The sequence below is a fragment of the Dasypus novemcinctus genome, chromosome 5 (assembly GCF_030445035.2).
Source record: "Dasypus novemcinctus isolate mDasNov1 chromosome 5, mDasNov1.1.hap2, whole genome shotgun sequence".
Lineage (NCBI taxonomy): Eukaryota > Metazoa > Chordata > Mammalia > Cingulata > Dasypodidae > Dasypus > Dasypus novemcinctus.
In genome coordinates this window covers 15091996-15114485 of record NC_080677.1, presented here as the reverse complement: position 1 = coordinate 15114485, position 22490 = coordinate 15091996, and the positions used below count along the sequence as shown (strand labels likewise).

Below are 22490 nucleotides of genomic sequence, written 5' to 3'. Positions count from 1 at the left end.
TAAAAGCAATAATAGTAGTGTAGAGTTTATTGAGTGCTTACCATGCTCAGTGCTTGACTTATCTCTTTACATTCTAACAACAACCCCATTTTACAGATGCCGAAATTGAGACCCAGCTAGTTTAAGTAACTTGTCCAGGATGCGTGGTATGGAAAGCTGGAAAGCTGCCATACCAGCTTTGATCATGGTTTGATCCAACTCCAAAGCTAAAACTCCTAATTCTATACTTAGCTATTTCATTTAATTTTAAATAGCTTTTAATCCTCACCATAGTGCTGTAAGATGCTAATTTGTTCTGCAAGTTTGAAGAAACTGTATGCTCTAGTAGCATTTTTTATTTTGGAGATTTTGCAAAGTGCCTTAGAGATGGTCAGTTTACAGAGATCCTCCCCAAACTGCCCAGAGCAGCTGCTGTGCTGAGAGATGGGTCCATACTCCCTTTGGCTCAGTGCTTCGCCTACTCTCTGGCAAGAGGGACTGGTTTCCAAGCAATGCCATGGTTGATCTATTTCCATCCTATCATAGTAACAAGCATTTTTCTTAATGGAACCTACGGCACAAGTAGTGTGATGAGATGCTCTTGGAGCCTGACATTTTTGCTCCTAGTAATTTCGTGGTTACGAACAGTGGGGCTAGAGGAATTCCTAACAAGGGACCCAAAAACATGCCTGCCATGTGACTGTCAGGGATGCCAGTACCATGCTTTATCAGGTTAATGGACATTTTATCAGTGCCCTGGTCTTGGAAGATGGAAAAAGTACAGGTCTAAATTACTGTGAGATAGACTTTCATCAGTTAGAGAGGAGACAGGAGCTGCTCTGGACCTCTCTCTCTGGTAAACACAAAGTCAGTAGCTGGCTGGCATTTGATTGATATGTATAATAAGTTATAGCCCCTGGGTTCTAAATGTTTTTGGCCTTAATTTTCTCTTCTTGAAAACAAAAGTATCATTAGTTGTAGAACACCATGTGTATTTATAGCCAAGGAGCCCTAAAAAATGTACCTTTAAATCCCAATTTGAGTTTACTTTGATGAAGTCCAAATCTCCCTGTATGTTTAAAAAGAAAAATCCTTGTGCAAGTTTTATAATACCCTTTCTTCCATGTATAGGGGTAATCTGTCTCTAAAACAATCAAGTTGTTGCCCAGAATCAGTTCAGCCCATTTTAAGGGCTCACTATTGTACTCAATCAATAATAATAATAATAAACATGCATTTTTCTTCTCATCAAGTCAGTGTTTACAATAATCTTGGCTCCAGGGGAGACAGTTCTCTGAGATTGAATGTTATTGAAAATTTTGGTGTTCAAAAAAGATTACTAGAATGTCTGAAATCCTTCATAGAAATCTGAGATGGCCCAAAGACATTCTGCCATGTGAGGGAGTTCTAAATGGAGATGGAGGGACCATCTTCTGAGCAGAAACCCCCCGGAATTCTGGACCGTGTGCAGGGACTTGAAAGCTGCCAGGGTCGCTAAGATGTCCAGTGCTAATAACCATCGTTTGCCTGACAGGAGCTAATTGGATCCAGTTGGGTTTATTTTGGAGACGTCAGTGTAGCACTTTGTTTGGAGGACAGTCCCATTTTCAGGGCCATTTTACACACATTCCAGACCTAGACTCACGTAGGCTGGCGGCAGCTACAGCAGAGCACGGCAACATAAGGCCCGTGGGTGAGCTCCTGTTTCTCTCCTGGCCTTCCCCGTGGGAACCCAAGCTACAGAACGTGTCCAGAGGAAGATGCTCTGTGTCATGTCTCACATCTGCCCAAGGGGCCAGCTCCGTCATGACTTCTTTCTTCCTGCACACGTCTCGTTGCCTGTAAAGACAGTGCCCGAGCTTCCAGCACTTCCTGACCCTTCTGGTTGTTTGTTTATCCCCACAGAACCTGTACCAGAACAGGTTCCTAGGCCTGGCCGCCATGGCATCTCCCTCCAGGAACTCGCAGAGCCGTCGCCGGTGCAAGGAGCCTCTGCGCTACAGCTACAGCCCTGACCAGTTCCACAACGTGGACCTCAGGAACGGCCCGCACGACCCCGTCACCATCCCCCGCTCCACCAGCGACACCGACCTGGTCACCTCGGACAGCCGCTCCACGCTCATGGTCAGCAGCTCCTACTACTCCATCGGGCACTCGCAGGACCTGGTCATCCACTGGGACATCAAAGAGGAAGTGGACGCGGGAGACTGGATCGGCATGTACCTCATTGGTGAGTAGAGTCAGCGCAGCCCGACTTGCTCACTGCCTTAGCCAGACCCTGCTCCCCGTAGTCCAGTGAAATATCGTCTAGTGGATGCAGTTTTGGAATACAAGAGGTATATTCGTTCATGCTGCACCTTTACATGTGCTTTAATATTTTAATAAACTCTCTAATTAAAGTGCACAATCGAATGTTATCCACCAGACCTTTACAAGTGGAAGGCCCCCAATGTGTATCCTGTTTTTCTGCAGACCGGCAAAGCTTCCCTTGCCATCTCTAATCAGTGGAACCATGAGATAGCAGGGGGAGGAGTTTAATGCAAATGCCATTACATTTACAACTACAGAGGCTCATCTACTTGTGAACAAGTTAATATGAAAATCCTGTTTTTAAATCCAAGTGTTTATAAGACTAATCAGGCAGCATATAAGCAACCAATATATATGCATCTTTGCATACATAATTTCAGTTTTGTTTCCAGCATACTCATAGGTCTCTTTTCATGGGTTCTTTCAATATTCTTACTGCTTTTGTATTCAAAATGCAATACGATTATAAATATATAGTCAGAGCAAGCACTCCACAGACTGATGCATAGTGTGATAGAAGAAAGGAAAATGCCTGTGCGTGTCCGTGGCGAAGGAGAAAGTTGACTTTCTTCTAGCTATAGCTTTATTCAAAATTATGAAAGTTCCAAAGTCGGAAGGTCGTTAGAAGAAATTTCTCTGTGATTTTTCTCAAGTCTGTGCTAATGAACCAAAATATGCAAATAAATTGGATGCTGAGGCAATTGATTTTATATAAGTTTCACCATCCTCACTGACTGGTTTTGAAAATAAAACTGGCAGTTTTTAAATTGTGAAAATAAACTTACATGGGAAAATATATTTCTACTAATTTACATATTAAAATCAAGGATAGTGGAAATTAGCAAGTTCACACTGATAGTCAGCAAGCAAAGATGTAATTAATTGCTGCGTGGCACAAGCGAGTCACACACCAGTTTCAAATGAGGTCCAGCCTTCTACTTTCAGTCCATGCAATGCACTGCTTACACATTCAGACACAGTGTCCTATTTTAACATTTTCAGCTATCACAGGAAGTAATGAATGTTAGGAGTATTTTGCAACCTGGACCCTTGTTTTCATAAAATAAAGGGGATCTTATCTGGTTACAAGTTGTCAGGGAAATATTTTGGCTCTCTTGCAAGGTTTTGCAATCAGCTTAGTTAGCATATTTACAATAAACACATTATTGTAAAGATGAAGAAACATAATTTTTGAAATTTTTGCACAAACAGTGGTTACTTGCTAAATTGGATTTCCAAGCAAATAAAATTGAATTTGCTTTAAAAAAAATAGCTCTTGTATATAAGTGTTTGAAAAACATCAGTCCAGAAGAGAGATTACAAAAGAACAGTCTACCAAGGGTATTTTGTTTAGTTCACATTGTATTGTTTTAAATTTGATTAATTACCAGCATTTACAGATGTTAGTGTTTCACATAGCAGTTCAAATTTCTAACATCTCTCACCAAAAAAAGCCCTAGTATAGCAAACCAAGCCTGGATTTCCACTTGACTGTAATCAGCTGAAATAAACATTAGCTGCCCCCTAGCCTACATCCTTCATTTTTGCCACAATCCCCTTCCTCCCACCCCCACTTTAATTATGAATGTAACTTATTTAGTGCTTTAATCTATCAGGCTTTTGTCTGAGGCTCAATTCTAGACCTGGGCTGGGTGGTGCAAATTTGGGCTCACCAGCCCCCTGGGAGTGGATAAGGTCACCCATGGGTTGTGTATAGAAAGAGAGCAACAGAAAGTCCATCCAGGGGAGAGGAACTCCAAGGGGAGATGGAGGAGTGATGGAGGGACAGGACAAAAGTTAGGGACCACATCATAGAAGACAAGAGAAGAAGGGGTTAGATGAAGAAGGGGGTGGCCAGCAGTATCAAGTGTCATAAAACTCCCCAGGTGAAGGACGAGATCTGCTGTTAACACGACATTTTGTCTGAGGCAAAGGGACACAGGCCTCAAGGTCTTAGATTCTTAATTCAACAGTTTGTTATTCTCTTAGTGGCTGCACATATATAGCTGGGAAGTTATTCAATGCAAAATTCAACATGTTCAACAGTAGAGCATTTTTAAAATAATTTCCAAATCCAGAATTATCTGTGGATCTTAAAAGTTCATAACTTGTTAATTGCTTGTAACTTATTTTCCAGATGTGCAGTGCCTTGCCAAAGGTCAAATCACAGACCCAGAATTTTAGAATTTTAGAGATGGTGTCTTGGTTTCCTAGGGCTATAAGAAAGTATCACAAGCCAGGTGACTTAAAACAACAGAAATGTACTACAGTCTCACAGCTCTGGAGGCTAGAAGTACAAAATCAGGGGATTGTCAGAGCCATGTTCCCTCTGAAAGCTTTAGGGGAGGATACTTCCTTGTCTCTTCCTGGCTTCTGGTGTTTGCTGGCACTCTCTGGCAGCCTTTGGCTTGCAGCTGCTGCACTTCCAATGTCTGCCTTTGTCATCACATGGCATTCTCACTTATGTCTGCATGTCTCTGTGCCCAAATATCCTTTTTATAAGTACATCAGTCATTTTGGATTAGGGCTCTCCAAATCCAGTTTGGCCTCATCTTTCTTTTTTTTTAAAGATTTATTTCTCTCCCTTCCTCCCCTCCCCTCCCCATTGTCTGTTCTCTGTGTCCATTCACTGAGTGTTCTGTGTCCGCTTGGACTCTTGTCAGTGGCACGCACCGGGAATCTGTGTCTTCTTTTTGTTGCGTCATCTTGCTGCGTCATTACTCTGTGTGTGCGGTGTCACACCTGTGCAGGCTGCACTTGTTTTCGTGTGGGGCAGCTCTCCTTACAGGGCACACCCCCTGCACGTGGGGGTCCCCTACACGGGGGACACCCCTGCATGGCAGGGCACTCCCTGCGCACATCAGCAGTGCGCATGGGCCAGCTCACCACATGGGTCAGGAGGCCCTGGGTTTGAACCTTGGACCTCCCATGTGTTAGGCAGATGCTCTATCCATTGAGCCAAATCTACTTCACAGCCTCAACTTAACTGAGCACATCTTTACCAAGACCTATTTCCAAACAATGGTTCATGCACAGGACTGGAACTTAGGACTCGAACATGTCTTTCTGGGGGGACAAAATTCAACCCATAAAAGGTGGGAATTTCATCTTATTTGTCATTCACAAAGGCCGCACAGCCACTCCACCAGGTGGTGGAACCTACGCTGGCTCTAGGAGAATTTGGAGCTCATTTTTGTGCAGCTTCAAGGGTGGACCATTCCACATCAGTGAGCCATGTAGTCATTCAAGTGCATTCAACTTTGTGATGCCTTCAGCATCATATGACCTCTAGAGCTTTCAAGGCAAACATACCTTCTCTTTCACCACACAGGGTGAGAGATTTAGATGTGGTGGGCAATGTGTGGCTCTGCTCACTAAGCCTCTCACCAGTACTGTCCTTACACAGGACCACAAGGATCTAGCAATGAAACTGTAACAGTAAAATCCCTGTTGCTGTAAAAAATGAGTAACATTTTGCTGCCCTTGTTTATGGCATCATTAACGATGCACTAGACAAAAGTGATGAATGAGTCTCTTTCCCAGTAGCATGGGATGGGGAAAGTTCATGTGGCTGCTGACAGGTAGACCAGGTTTAGAATTACTCTCTGCTGCTGGTCAGATGTATGGCTTCAGCCAGCTATAGTCATCTGAGCTTATCTCCAAAATGATGAGAAAAAAATGCAGTCTTCTTCTCAGGGTTATTGAGAGGGATTGATGTGATGAATAAATGTGCATTTACTACCTGGCAATCAAATAAATGGTTGCTTGATTTACCTTCTCAGGTAGCTTTATTTTCTGGATGCGTCATGGCAAATTACCCTAATTTCCAGACTTCTTTCAGTCTAGATTTGGCCCTTAGATGTGCAGTCAATTGTTTTAGTTATGTATTATAGACAAAGGCTTCTTACCAAACCAGCAGGGACCTGGACAGTAATGCCAGTAATTGGGCAGAAGCTGAATGATTTGGTAAAATGAAATAACCAAAAACTAAAACAAACCAACAAATAAATAGAGGCAGATTGGTTAGAAATCAGCATTTCTAGAAATTACCTTTGTAATTATTCATTCAACAATTGTATCTTGACTTTGACAAATAACATCTAATCGTTGGGAAGCAGCTGTGGCTCATTGATTGGGCTCCCATCTACCGTATGGAAAGCCCTGGGTTCATGTTCCAGGGCCTCCTTGTGTAGACAAGCTGACCCACGCCCACAGAGAGCTGATGGCCTGTGCCTGCAGAGAGCTGATGTCTTGCACCTGCAGAGAGCTGGCAGAGCAAAATGACACAACAAAGGGAGACAAGCAGACACAGAAGAACATGAAGTGAATGGACCCAGAGAGTAGACAGCAATCTAGCCACAAGGGGGTGGAAATAAATAAATAAATAATCTTTTAAAAAATCTAATTGTTTATTAATATTATACTTAGGGTTAAGTATTCAGTAATGCCCATGGCTTACTCATACTATAGGAACAGTGTTGTGTAATTGATTAGGATACATAATTAGAAGGAGGCAATTACTGCCTCTAATCATTAGAATACCAAATTGAGAAAGTATCTGTGCAAATATTTTTCACTTTTTCATTCCACATTCCACTATTAAAATAACATTTAATATTTTAAAACCCTTTGTAAGATTATCAAATTTTTTAAAACCATTCAGTTGACTCTTTTAGAAGCAGCCCTTATTAAAACTCCTTAAATATGAGGTAAATGTGCAGTTAAAATCATGAAAATACAATTGAATAGTTAAAGTAGGCATAATTATGCTCCTGAGTTGCAAAACTTGCTTTCCAATTAATTTATAATATTAATAAATCATATGCATTGTTTTGCCATGCTATACCAAGATATTCCTATACCATGCTAGAATTTGCCTAGTAATTTATTTTTAAATATATTTTTTATTTATTTTTAAAAGGTATTTAGATTACATAAAATGTTACATAAAATAATATAAAGAATTCCCATATGCCCCACTCCACATACCTCCCACTTTTCCCACATTAACAACTTTCATTAGTGTGGTATTTCATTGCAATTGATGATGCAATTTTGGAGCATTGCCAGTAAGCATGGATTATAGTTTGCAATGTAGTTTATACTCTCTCCCACTCAGTTCTGTAGGTTATGGTAGGATATATAATGAATGGTCTTTATCTGTCATTGCTTTGTCATTCAGGAAAATACCAAGTCCTGAAAATGCCCCCATATTACACCTTTGTTTCCCTCTCCCTGACTTCAGCAACTCCAGTGGCCACTGTCTCCACATCAATGATATAATTTCTTCCATTGCTGGAATCACAATAAGTCTATGGTAAAATACCAGTAAGTCCACTCTATTCCATAATTTATTCCCCAATCCTGAGGATTCTGGGATGGTGATGCCCACCCCACCTCTAATTGAGAGGGGACTTAAATCCTATATATCTGATGGATGGGACTCTCTTGCTTGCAGTTGTAGACTCTCTTGTTCCTTGGTGTGGTGGTTGACTATGCTCACCTCCTTGTTATTTTCCTGGATGAGTCCAATGAACTGGAGAGTAGGTGTTGTAATCCCACTGAGGGTCAGGGCCTAGCTGGCACATGGACAGCTCAGAGATTCAAGTTTTTTGGATGTACACCTACCAACTCTAGTGTCAACTATAGGTTCAAATAAAAGGGAAAGAAGAGGCATGTGTAGAGAACTCACATCTGAGTCTAACTTTGTCACACTCGGCAGCACAAACTCCAAAGTAGGGCCCACTGGTGAGGCACCAAACTCAGGAGTCATCTGCTATGACCCTAGGACCTGGGTGTCTCCAGAGCCCTCAGGAGCCCAACTATTTGGGGGTAGTATCTACTTTGTCTATAAGATCCTGCTGAGACATGTATAAGCATTACCTTTGGGATGACCACCCAACTTACTTTAAAGTCTCTTAGCCATATAAACTCATTTTTCTTTACTTTTCCCCCCTTTTATCCAGTTACAGCACTAGTCAGCACTTGGTAGTAATCCCTTGGCGTCAGGGAGGCTTGTCCAGGAGACATGTCCCATGTTGTTACCCAGTAATTTAAAACGCAATGAGGCTAGAATACATTCATTTATCTAAAATTCAATAAATCAAGAGATGATAATTCAGAAACACCGTTAAAAGTAAAAATTCTCTAAAATGGAATCTTTGGGGGCTGGTGCCTGGGGACATTTGTTCTCTTCCATAAATTTTAGGTTGCTCCACCTGAGAGTGGTTAGTGATTATGGTCTGTATCAAATTGGTTTTTAGAATTTTTTCAGGCTGCTTTTGTGACCTATAGCTGCTCATTTTTTGTAAATATCCCATGAGCAGTCTAAAAGAATGTGTATTCTTTGAATAGAAATCTTTCTCTTTTGTTTTCTATGTATATGCATACATATCTATATACATGCATATGTGTATTTGTATGTGTGTATATACGTGCTTAATCTAATTAATTTTAATATTCATATATTATGTATTCTGATTTTTTGGTCTCTTTTTTCCTCCAATTTTTCAGTGGAGTGTGTTAAAATCTCTAGCAAAAACGTTTAATTTGTCTTTTTCCACCTTCACTTCTGTAAGTTTTATATTCTACAGATATTGACACTGTGTTTTTAGTGCATACATTTTTATAATATTCATATCTTTCATCGTTATTTATTTTACAGATCTGTCTGTGTCCCTTATGATATTCTTTGCTTTGAATTACATTTTATTAGCTATTAAGGTTGTTACTCTAGTTTTCCTCTGCTTCATTTTTGACTAGTGTATCTTTTCTCTTCCTTTATTTTCAAACTTTCCCTGTCTTTTTTGTGTGATTCTTTGTGGTGTTTATTCTGACTTTTAATTGACTAGTATACTACATTTGCATTTATTGTACTTTCTGTTATGATATATTAAGATTTCTTTTTTACCATCTTTATATTCTTTATTTACAGTATTTTTGCTTTTTCTTTTCTACTTTCTATTGGATAAGTCTGTTGATTTAAAAGTTATGCATTCTCTTACTGTTCTTATTGCAAATGCTTTTAACTGTAGACCAGGGTTCTCAGTCAAGGGGGATTTTGCCCCCCCCCCCCCCGGTGGACATTTGGCAATGTCTGAAAACATTTTTGTTTGTCACAACTGGGCGATGGGTATTAGTGTCATTTGGTGTCTAGAGGCCAGGGATGCCACTTAACTTCTCACAACACACAGGACAGCTCCCCACAGCACAAGCCCAAGATATCAATTTTGCTGAGGTTCAGAAACCCTTACCTAGATTCATACTCAAATTTATTTTCACTAGTGATTCTTAATCATGCCAATATCTCTGCTTCCAGCAGATTAGAAGTTGAGCCAGCATCCTTTCATGTTCCTTTCATCTTCCAGGACTTTAGTTTTCCAGATGTGGCCACTTCCTTTATATTTTTTTAGTGTTTCTTTCTTATTTTCTGTATTTTTTTCTTCCTAGCTTATAGGAGGGTTTATCAATCATATCTTCCATTCTTAATCCATTGTTCAGCGGAACCCACCCAATATAGAAGAAAAGCAATGATGGATGAAGATGTAACTATTACAGACTCAGACTGTATCCTGTACTATAGTTTCAGTGGATTTCAGTTAGCATTCCATGGGGAAAGAAGTCTATGGTTAAATAAGGTTGAAAAACCCTGCCTATATTGCCCTACTGTTAGAGAGACAAAATAATTTTATTAAAGGTTTAGGGAAGTCCTGGAGTAGAGCAACCTACCTTGCTTTATTTAACCCAGCATTCTCTAAACTTTCTTGAGCAAGAAGCACTTTCTTAATTACCAAGATTTGTCCCCGAGGTGTTCCAGTTTGGGAATCAGCACACTAGGAGTTCTGGGAATTTAGAGAGTAAGTATAGAAACTCAGCTCTTTCCCTTAAGAAACATTTCATGTTCTGAGCCTTAAATTTTAATGCTCAGAAAAAAGCTGAAGTCATCTCTCTGGTGAGATACCAGCACAGAAACGACCAGAATGCTTCCTGATGGCCAGCAAGTATGGAAGAGCTGAAGCTCTCCCTTTATATCAGATACCTTATTTGAATAGAGAGAGAAGATGCTGAAGCTGTACTTTCTAGTTAAGAACAACCAGTTAGAATACTTGTGTTCACCAACACAGTCTGAGAGAATATCCACAGAAGAGAAGAAAATGGAAATCAGGGTGCTGCTGATTTTTAGTACCTCCCTGCTATTTTATCCCTGGAATCTCTTCCTAGTAAAAGAGAGCAGATCTGCTGTCTGCCTGGCTTAACAGTAAGAAAGGTGAGTTGATTCTCTCTGTCACATGGCCTAAAGATTTCGTTTAGCCCTAGTCCAGCCATTGAGACAAAATCCTTGGAGAATTTTCCAATATTTAGTTGTCAGAACGCATTTGTTACCCTGAGAGATGGAAACTGCTGTATTTTTTCTCTTAGGCTTAGGGGAGATGGGCAGTGGATTCTCCTCTTCAGTCTATTCTGGGCTCTCTTGGTATATATTCAGTCACTGTTTTTAGTATGCTTTCAACAGTAATATTCATTGAATTTAAATTCTTCTATTATAGATTAAGGTGTGGAAACCATAGTTACAGTTTTAATTTTGAAGACAGAGCACGAAAAATATATTCCTTGACTTCTTAGGGATGTTTGTATCCTAGTACATTTTTCTAGGACTTTCTGACTCATATTTTAAGAACCACAAAATTCTTTCCTCTATAATAAACTGTGGATCAGGAGGTAGAATTCTGCATTGCAGAAGAAATAAACTTGATTCCACAAATATATCATTTTTTGAGGCACTTAATACATATCTATGTGTTCTATATAGAGTGACTAATGATAAAAGTTTAAATGGTACTGGTCTAAGCAAATATTCCAGGTTGTTAGTAATGGTTTTACACATTAAGTGTCATAGACCCTTCTTAGCCCAAATTCTAAAAGGAAATAGCTGTTTATTAGATGCCTGACACTGTTCTAAGTGTCATTTAATCCTCACAACAAATGTTGACATTGGTAATTGATATGATCTCAAGTTGTAGTGAAAAGGCAAACACTTAGAGGGAATAAGTAAGTGCCTAAGATTACCCAGCTAGTAATGATAGATGTAACCTTTCTACCTCAAGGAAACTGTAAATATCCTGGGAATCACACAGAGAACATTGGTCCCCCAGAGAGTACCTCCCCGACTAAGAATCCAGAAAATAAGCCACTAGGTGGAGAGCCCAGGAGCTGCCAGCATCACAAAACCATTGCTCAGTGTGCTGAATGTCATGGCTTGGTCCACTACACCCAGTCCAGTCCCCTTCTCTTGTGTACCTTCCTCTAATCTAGAATCTGGTTGGCTCAAGATTACATTTCCCAACCTCTCTGTAACCATGTGCTCCATGCACATTTGGCCTCTTCACTTGGATGCACCTGTGCAAGATACGGAAGGTGGAAGTGAGACATGGGGATCTTCCTGCTGTTTAGCCTAGGGACAGCTGCAAATACAGCCTTTGAGAAGCTGAGTTTTTCTGCAGCCGCACTACAGTGTCCACCCACTATGCATCTGCATCAAGAGGCCGTTGTGTGGCTGTGGCTGTGACCTGCTCAGCTTGCCTCTGGCTCGTCACCATGCCTGTGAGTTGAAAAGCAGTTGCTGTGGCCTGGACAGTAGCCTCCTGCTCTCTAGATGGCAGCAACCATACTGTGCTCTTGTCCCCAAAGGTCCTAAAGTAGCCTTTTGAGCGAGACAGAGGCAGCAGCCTTGCCAGTGAACCAGTTAGTCAGTGTTATTCTGGGGGCCATTTTCCAGGACCTGCTTCCTCGCCTTAAGACCTTTTCTGTTTATAATACTGAGAGCATCTTTCTGCATCTGACTCTGCAAATACATTTGGACTCATAGGCAAAGACTAATAACTTTTCTAGCAATTGGTGTTAAATGCCTTTGGGGAAGGAGTTGACTTCCAAGCACAGATGGTCCAGGCAAGAATAGAGATGATTCTATTTTCTTGTGGGAAATTTGTCCTGAAGTATTGTTATTAGTGTAAGGAAATGGGATAGTTATCAGAACCAGTTCCTAATCCCTTCAAATGTGTTGTGTTTAATTGTGCATGGCCAAACACATCGTGTTCTCTGTAAAATGTATGCTGTTTTGCCATTCTCATCAGCCTTTCCTGATTCTTCTTACCCACCCCTCAACTTTTTCTCTTGTGAGCTCCTATAGTTCCCTGATACTTACCCATCCTTATACGTGTGTTCTAATGAAATTGCCTGTTTTCTTAATGGAATCCTCAAAAGGTTATTAACTCTCTGAGAACAAAGACCATGTCTCGTTCAACCAATGTATCTACCAGGTTTAGCACAATGCCTGGAATGGAATAAAGCAATCAATATACACTTCTCTAATGTGTCAATGAACATTGCCCTTCTTGGTGTAATTGTATATGGATCCCTGACCACAGCTATTAATGTGAATACTCTGGTGAACAGAATGGATAAATTCAGATAACTGTCACTCCGTGGAGAATTGACATAATGAGGCATATTTCTGTCTGGGTGTGAGACTGGTTATATCTGTACTGAAATCCCAGGGAGCTAGGAAAATATTATGCCTTTTTGCAGAAATGAGGCAATTACTGTAAAAGGCGTATTATGCAATCATCTTAGTAACCCAAACAGGGCTGTGCACACACACTGTGAATATAAAGACAGGCAAATTTTGCAAACAAGGAATTTTCCAAGGGAATCAAACTGGTCTTGCTATTAATGCGGTAGAAACGTCATCGCCTTGCCCAGTCATTTCTGTCAAAGAAGAGGAAGCTGAAAGTGTCATCTACTTAGCAGGTAACAAGCACACTTGCCAATTATCTTATTTAATCCTCCCCTGAGGACTGTCAGTTATTACTAGCCTCACTTGGCAGATGAGGAATCTGAGTCTATAGAAGTGACACTCTTGGTAAATGGCACAAAAAATCCTTAAGAACTGGAACCTTTGCTGCAAGTCCAGCCCTCTTTGCACCTTGTTGCCACCTGTTTTCTCAGTCCAGCCAGACACAACAGTGGGTGGGAAACCTTGGGCAGGATAGGAGCCCCTCAAGGCAAAACAGAACTCTGGGCCAGCCCTCAGGATCCTTATCTTCTCATTGTCCCTCCACCCCCCACAGTAGATTTAAACTCTCAAAGCCTATTTTCCTTTTTTCCACAACATCAGCTCCATCTAGCCCAGATGGTTATTTTCTAGTGAAGTGGAAGCTGCCAGGGCCCCATAAAATAAAGTTGAAATTCATATCCTTGCCTGAGACTGCACTGAAAATGTAGTGTCTATAACCAAGGAGGAGAGCGTGAGCTCTGAGAAAGCTGCATTCCTTTCAGGGCACTGGCTTTAAGAAGGACGTTGACAGGCTGAAATGTAATGAGTCGAAAAGGAGCAGGAGGGGGAAAAGAGCACAGTCTTCCAGCAGCTTCTTTTAGTGCCTCCACGCAGTGGTCCCTGAATGCCAAAGCCTGGGAGCTCACCACCCCCCCCCCCACATGCTCACCCTCGTTCTCTACCAGGTGGCTTCTCTTCATCCCACAGGGCACTACCCTTGTGGCCCCGTCCTTGTTATTCTCTGTCAGAACATCCCCTGTACCTTATCCTGCATCTGAAAAGATAATTAGATCTCAGTAAGCATCTGTTGAATGAACAAAGGAAGGCATGAGTGCATGAAGGAAAGGATGAATAAATTCATGAATGAGTCTTGTCTTTAGAATGAATATGGGGGAAGCAGACTTGGCCCAGTGGTTAGGGTGTCCGTCTACCACATGGGAGGTCCGCAGTTCAAACCCCGGGCCTCCTTGACCCATGCACAGTGCTGATGCATGCAAGGAGTGCCGTGCCATGCAGGGGTGTCCCCCGCATAGGGGAGCCCCACGTGCAAGGAGTTTGCCCTGTAAGGAGAGCTGCCCAGCGCGAAAGAAAGTGCAACCTGCCCGGGAATGGCACCGCACAAACAAGAGCTTACAGAACAAGATAAAGCAACAAAAAGAAACACAGATTCCCGTGCCACTACAACAACAGAAGCAGACAAGGAAGAATACGCAGCAAAAAGACACAAAGAATAGACAACTGGGGTGGGGGGGGGAGGAGGGGATAGAAATAAATAAATAAATAAATAAATAAATCTTTTAAAAAAAAAAAAAAAAGAATGAATATGGGTGTCCAGACTGAAGAAGAGATGATATGGGGTGAGGTCCATGAGAACTGTCTTCAAATGGAAAGTGCAATTCAATATTTTCCTTATGCCTCATCCTTGATCCCAAATGTGGACCAGTTAATGGAAGATTTAGGAAGAACATTTTAACTCTAAGATTTCACACATGTAAGAGCTATTTGATAGTGAAATGAATTGCCACAGAAGTAATTATTTCTTTATTCCTGAAGGTATTCAAGAACCAGCCAGATGACCACTTGTTGCAGATGTTGTGGGATGGGGAGAAGATTCCTGCATTAAAAGGGGTTGGTCTACATGGTGTCTAAGGATGCTCCCAGCTCTCTAATTCTATGCTTCCACCTGCTGCGGAGCTGCAAGTGGCATGAATAACCTTTGGTCTTTTTCCTTTGCTTCTCAATATGCTGTTGACTGATATATTTCTCTCCTCTGCTTTCTTCTTCTGGGGATATAGATGAGGTCTTGTCCGAAAACTTCCTGGATTATAAAAATCGAGGAGTCAATGGTTCTCATCGGGGCCATATCATCTGGAAGATTGATGCCAGCTCTTACTTTGTGGAACGTGAGTAATTTTACCTTTCCTGTTTCTCTGCGAGCATCAAGGCAGCAGAATTCAGCTGCCTTGTCCTTTGTTCTGTTGCATTGCCTCCACCTCTTAGAAATGCTAACAAATATTTTCAATAGTGAGTTGTGAGTTTTAGAGGAGTTGGGTAACAGCCATCCAAACAAGCCCAGAGGGCCACTTCTTTTACTATCAAGGAAAAGTTTGGTTCATGCTCATAAGCCACTGGACTCAGGACTCTTTGGTTCATGTCCTCTGATTTTCAATCCCTGCCTCCACCTTGGGGTCTCCAGTGTTGCTGTAGTTGCTCCTTCTGAATCCTGTTGTCTGGTTTTGGCTTTGCTCAACCTAAGCTTTCAGGGTACCTTGCTTATGGCCTCACCATGTTGGTGACATTCCACACTTTGCCCAGACCTTTGCCTCTGGCCACAGCTGCTCAGGATGGTGGTGATACATTAATACCACCAGCCTGTTTGATTTCTGACCAACTGATATTTCTGGACATAGAAACTTGTCATCATGTATCTAATTGAGATGTTTTCTAAAATTTTCTTCTATCTTAAAATATAAATCATTTTCAGAGTTAGGGAAGGATGTTTCCACAGGTCCTACCCAAATTGGTACATTCTCATTGCGTGATGAAATAGAACAGGGACCTCATATTTGCCAGCTGAAGGACTGCACAGATTACCCCTAGTCCACAACTTCTTCCCCTTCACAATCCCTTCGTCCATGTTCTGGCTCTTAGCAGGGATTCATTGAATATGAAAAGATATGGACTATTCTGTTATTCCAGTTGCCCAGTTCTTAAAAGAAAAGATACATGGCTAGGAATCTGAAGTTTATTATGATTTGACTTACGGTCCAAGAAAAGCTATACACCCTAGCATATTCTGTTCCCACATTTCTTCATTTTCATTCATTCATTTAATAAAAATTTTGTAAGGCCTATCATATTCCAAGGATTGTAGTTTTAGAAGATAAAAGGCATGGTATCCACTTCTCAAAGCTTATGGTGTCTCTGCTTCTATCAAGGACATAAATTCTCCTTTTTCACATTGGCTCATAAAGGAAGAGTAAACTGAGTCAGGAAGTTCTATTCCTTTTATGTGTTGTGGGAATATGTGTTTTTTGTATGGAATACGGTCATTCATTCCTGACTTTGAGCTGGACAGATTGAAATTCCTAACAAGAGATTTCCTTTTCCCTTAATACTTCACTCCCTGACTAGCATTTCTCCTTTCTAATCCATCCTGCTCACTGATCTGGACCTTACACCCAATTCTGCTACCATTCATGATCCCTTCTTCTTCTGCAACTGAAACCCCTCTGCCTAGCTGCCAAGTCTCAGTAAAAACTTACCCTCTTCCCTCAACCCTACTTCTCAATCCTACCTAGCCAGATACCTTTTTCCCTAGTCCTACTCATTTCTTCTCCTATCAAATAGTATTATTTAGTATAAATAACATGGGCTTGATTTGTGGGAAAGAGGCCCCAGCTTGTATATCTAATATGATCTCCCAAATTTTGATAATAAAAAAAGATTAAAAACTTGCATTAACAATGAATATTAGACATAATAGTTGTTTCTATGTCCCAATCTACACTGCAAGTTTGGTAGGAGAGCCCTCACTTCTTCATTTTCTTCCATTGGCTTCTATCTAACTAATACAGAAATAGACACAAAAATCCAGTTTAGCATCAAACAACAGCATCAGGCATCAGTGGTCCTGGCAAGAGCAAAACTTGCAAGCTTTTATCTTTTTTAGAGTCAGGAAGATAAATATTATGGAAAAGGAAATATCTTGTTGGAAAGATACTTCTAACAAAGTCAAAGGGCAGCAACTGCATCCCATAAAACTGGGTCCCCTCTATTCTCTGATAGTACAAAGTTTCCTGTCTACTCATTCTGTATGAGACAATGAGAAATAGGTAAATTTGTGTAATTAATTAATCTAGCAAAAATACCATTCCCTGCAAGGCAGTTTTTTTTAAATTTCTATGATCTATGGAAACTTTCCTGTATTTATCTCAAACAACAAACTTCATGAACAATTGAAACACTTTGAAACACAAGTTAAATATTACTAGAAAAATGTTATAGTGTGAAATCAACCCTTTAAAATATACAAAATATTGTCGTAATTGAATGAAAGCTTCTTCAAACTTGATCAAGTAGCAATGCCAATAGAAAACAAATGGCCTACAAAGGGCATTGAAAGTTGAGCACTTTATAAGAGTGAAATTTAAAAATGTTCTGATATGAACTTGAAAAAAGATTCTGGTCCTGAATATAGCTGTTGGACTAAAAATGTCTCAATGCTTTGGGAAAATTAATGAAGGTGAATTTGAAAATATGGATACTTACATTTTCTAAATATATCAAACAAGTGATGACTATATTGAGAATGCATTATTCTGTATAAATATAATTTGTCAAAAAAATTTATCTGGAAAATCTTGTGTTTGCAAAAGATTTGAATATTAACTTGGTATATGTATAATAAAATAAATTAAAATGCTAGGAATCTGACTATAAATATTACAATTGTATATAATATGCTATATAATTTATTTTTTAATGTGAAATCACTTCAATTTTCAAAAATGTAGGATTGGGAAAGTGCCAAATTAACCATTAGGGAGAGAGTGGATGTTTAAAATGTTCTGATACAGCTCTTCTTCATTAACTCATCAAAGTATCATATCAAATTTGGGTCCTGCTTAACTATGATAACACTGCAGAATCTAGGCCATTATCCAGAAGGTTACATAAGTTGATGTTATAAACCAAAAATAAGACTCTTTGTAATCTTTAGGTAGTAAGAAACACATTAATCTAACTGGTAAATCATATCCTCTTATAATTAAAAGTAATTTTGCTAACTTGGAAAATTGGCCAGATTTTAAATGCTGGAGTACATTAGAAGGTCATTCTTTCCGCATGGGAATTAAACCCACTCCCTCTGTGCTGTGATGACATCTGATGGCCCCCTGACATGGACCCGAGCATGCTGGGGGTAGGGCAGGGTCAGTCCATGCTCCACTAGAAACTGCCTGCCTGATTCAGGTAAACTAGAGGGTGCCTGGAGTGTGGGGTATGGGGTGTGGGACATGTGGGAACCTCTTATATTTTTTAATGTACCATTTTTGTGATCTATATATATTCAAAGAAATACAATAAAAATAAATGCTAAAAAAATTTAGAATAATGAAATAGAATGAGGTTTTCCTTTTATTTTTATTTTTTTGTTCTCCCTCTTATTTTCCCCTTTTATGAAAGTAGAGATATATTGCCAATCACCTGGAATGTATTCATAGCACATTTCTATGGGGATTATGATTCAATTTAGAATTAAGTACTTGCTATTGATTTAAATGAATTTTTAAATGGTCTGACTAAATTAGATTACGTAAGTACCACAAAATTAGGAATATCCTAAACAAATACTTTTCTGCACTCTCTAAGGAGTTATATGCATACAAAATACAAAAAGAAGTAACAACGGAATCGTTCCTCTTCTCCAGTGAAATTTTCCCTCCCGGGCACTTGTTTACAAGAGTGTAGTAATAACTGCTAAAATATGAGAACTGTACAGATGCAAATTTTAAGTCTGACAAAAGGAAGAACTAGTGAATTTTTTTTTTACCCGTCCTGATAAAATCTTACAATGTTGTACTGCTATGGTATCTCAGTTATTAACTTTTAATGGGTGCAGTTAGGCTCAACTGACTGGTTTCAAGCCTGCAGATGGAGCTACCACCATCTTCGCCCTTCAAAATTGGCACTTGGATGGGCCAGCAATGCTAACAAAACCAGGAGATTCTGGCAGGAAGGCACCTTTGTCTTGCTCTTTGGCTTACATCTGGTATGTGGATCTCCCCTGTTCCGCCTTAGCAGGAAGAAGAAAGTAGCATACTAGAACAGAAACAGGTCAGAAAGCAGTTTCTTCCCAAGGGGCCTCCTTTTTTCACCCCACCCCTGTGGTCTGATCACTTTTCTTGACTCTGCTGTTTCACAGCTTCCAACACATGGAATCTGAAGTTGTGTTTAACATCTTCGCCCTCTGGTCAATACCACCAGTCACCACATCCTTCCTGGTCTCCCATTTCAGTATCTCTGAGATTCATCCTCACTTCCAGTCTCCATCCACGCAGTCTAGTTTGGAAATCCAACGCAGATTCACACCCAGATGGCCATCTGCTGTGATTTCATCACCTCCTGCCTTGTCAGAATAACCTTCCTCAAACCCAGAAGTGACCGAAAATTACCACAAAATGGACTGGCTTAAACAATGATAATTTATTGCCTCAAGGATTTGAAAGCAGGAGATATCTAAAATCTGGATGTCAGCAAGGCAGTGCTTTCTCCCTGAAAACCGTGGCATTCCGGGGCTGGCTGCCGGAGATCCCTGTTCCTTGCCTTTCCTATCCCATGGTGGCGTCTTCTACTTTTTCTTCAGGGTTCCATTGACTTCCAGTCTCTGTTCCTCTCTTGACTTTCTCTTCAGGAAGTCTCGTGTAACAGAATGAAGACCCAGCATCATTCAGTTGTGCCACACCTTAGCTAAAAATAACCTCTTCAAAAGTTCCTCTTTACAATGGTGTAGCAGTTTGACCTGGTTATGAATTCCAAAAATAGATATTAGATTATGTTTTTGATCTGATCTGTACCTGGGCGTGATTGAGTTATGACTGGGGCTTTGATTGGGCCACATCATTAGGGTGTTGCGTCCTCACCCTTTGGTGGGTGGGGACTCACAGGTAAAAGGCATGGCAAAGGGCAGAGTTGGGGGTTTTTGATGTTGAAGTTTTGATGCTGGGGTTTGATGCTGAAGCCTGAGCCCCAGGAAGTAAGCTCAAAGAAGAAAGAGAAGCCAGCCCCAGGAAGAGAGGAATGCTGAGCCCAGGAAGAAGCAAGTCCTGGAAGGAAAGAACCTTGAACCTAGAGAGAAGCAAGACCCTGGAAGGGAGGAACCCAGGAAGCCTGAACCCTTGCATCAGCAGTCATCTTGCTCTAACACATGAAAATAGACTTTGGTGAGGGACATAACTTATACTTTATGGCCTGGTAACTGTAAGCTCGTACCCCAAATAAATACCCTTTATAAAAGCCAACTAATTTCTGGTATTTTGCATCAGCACCCCTTTGGCTGACTACTACAAGTGGGTTCACACCCAGGGGAGTGGATTGAGATTAAAAACAGGTTTTTTTCCTGAGGAACGTGAAATCAACCTACCATATCACTATTTTTTTTTCATGTCATTTCCAAATCCCTTTCTATTACATCAGCCCAAATTTTAAAACCACACATGTAATAGAAAATCTAAGCAACTTGTCCTGCTGTAAGTTTTTAATGATATCACCATTGAACATGGTGAGGTGAAATCTATCAATGTTCTGGAGTTAGAAGTGTCCTCACTCTGAGTTTCAAGCCAGTGGCCTCCAAGTGAGAGGCAGCATGATTACTACCAGGAGTATGCGGACCCTTGAATGCTGAGATTCAGTTTCTTCATCTATAAAATGAAGGTAACACAACACCCCCACCAGGGGACCCCAGGAAGTCTGAACGAGAAAGCACGTGAAGCACTCAGCCACATGTCTGCTATAGCAAATACCCCATAAATATCAGGTTCCACAGCAAGAATTAGAAGGCTTTGGATTAGGACTTGTCCTGAGTCACCCTGAGATGGGGCAAGGCGGGAATCTCCATTCAGCTTTACACAGCTGCTCTGCCAAAGGGCTTATTTCTGCCTTGGTGACAGCTATGAATCAAATAGCTTTATGCTGAGAGTTTTCTGGGGGAAAATCCTTTGCAGCCAAAGTTAGAAACTGAAGACACTGAATGAAAAGCAGGGCTCCAGGAGAGCTAGCTGACTTCCCTTCATTAGCATTTCTGGCACATGCTTTCTCCTCTACAGCATTGCAGAAGTGAGGAAGAGTGTTGCTGGAGCCAGAAGATTGCACAGACTCATAATTAGTCACTGGGATTTCATCAAGTCAGCAATCCAGATGCCCTTGGTGGTATGATTGTTAGAGCCTTTTATTTGAATCAGAACATATTTCCACCAAGACTGCTCTGCCTAGCACGAGGAGAGCTAAGGATTGCCCTGTGTGCTGCCATTTCCCAAACACTATTTTGTTATTTCCAAGGAGATGTCTCCCTTTTTACTGCCAAAAACACCTGTAACATAGGCTATAAGGCTTCAAGAAGTTTAAAGTCTATGTGGAGAGTCTAAACATAAACCTTTGGAGCAGAATAAGCAACCATTAGGCTACTTCACAGGTTAACCTTTAGTAACAAGCGTGGATTCATATAAATATTTGCAAGTTAATGGGTGTTTATATTATTATGTCAACAACTCCACTGACATTATGACTCTCCATTCCCACCTCACCCCAAATCCAGCTCGCTCTTTTATTCCCAAGTGATATCATGGTCAAAATGGCACTGTGCAGCAATCACAAAGAGATTTCATTCATGTAAAGTTCCTACTTGTATTTCTTAAATTTTGAGTGAAGAATGTATAGTCTACAGCAGTACTCCTAGAGATTCATTTTCATCTGTGTTTCACCACAATGTGCATAGTGTCCCTCTTACCTAAACAACTTCAGAAACCCACCTCCAGTAACAGTCCGCACTGGTTCTGGTCATTTTCTCTTCCTTACTTCCTCCAAATTTTACTTGAAAAGCCTAAAAGAAAGAATCTAGCTAAAAAGAAGACCACTAGGGTGGTAGAGGCAGAACTCAAGTGGCCAAATCCATAATCACTCTTTTTTTTTTTTTGAGGTACTAGGGGATGAGGACTGAACCCTGGACCTTGTTTGTGAAAGCTGGCATTCAACCACTGAGCCACATTGGCTTCCCTGGAGACTTTTTTTCTTTTTTTTTTTTTTTTGCTGGTTGTTTGGTTTTTTTGTTGTTTGTTTGTTTTTTAGGAGGCACTGGGAACTGAACCAAACCTGGGACCTCCCATGTGGGAGGCAGGCTCTCAACTGCTTGAGTCATATCCACTCCCAATTATCACTCATTCTTTAGCAGAACAAGACTGGAACTGTTGGTAATACCCATGCAATAATAATTTTGCCCTTGAAGTGATTATATTTCCTCTGACACCACCTTATTTTATATTGTTCGTCTTGTGTGCTAATGGAATGTAGAACAGAAAAGTGATTACAGTTGGATGAAATTGGTTAGCAATGCCTTTTTTGGGGAGGAGGAAGTCTTCATTAAAAAGCAAGACTCAGGGGCATGCCAGGGCTGGGCAGACAACTACCACCCAAGCCTTGGAGGTAAGATGTATTGATGACCAGGTGGAAGAAAATAGAGGAAGTGTTCTTGACTAGGTCCAGGACAAAGCTGAGAACTCAAAGAGCAAGTTGCTTGGATTTTATGTGGTGCATTATAAGAAGCTATATATTCATTTACTCCATTCATTTCATTCACTTATTTTTATTCAATTCA

At 40.6% G+C, this 22490-nt stretch overlaps 1 protein-coding gene across 4 annotated transcripts in view; it reads left to right on the top strand.

Annotated features, from left to right (window-relative positions):
• Positions 1 to 22490, top strand: part of HECW1 (HECT, C2 and WW domain containing E3 ubiquitin protein ligase 1) — a 442767-nt gene that overhangs the window by 197895 nt on the left and 222382 nt on the right. For all 4 annotated transcript variants that reach the window (XM_071215076.1, XM_071215075.1, XM_058296745.2 and 1 more), the window contains 2 exons: positions 1885 to 2209; positions 14917 to 15024. In XM_071215076.1, coding sequence (XP_071071177.1) covers positions 1885 to 2209; positions 14917 to 15024 — 433 coding nt within the window. The remainder of the gene's footprint in view (positions 1 to 1884; positions 2210 to 14916; positions 15025 to 22490) is intronic.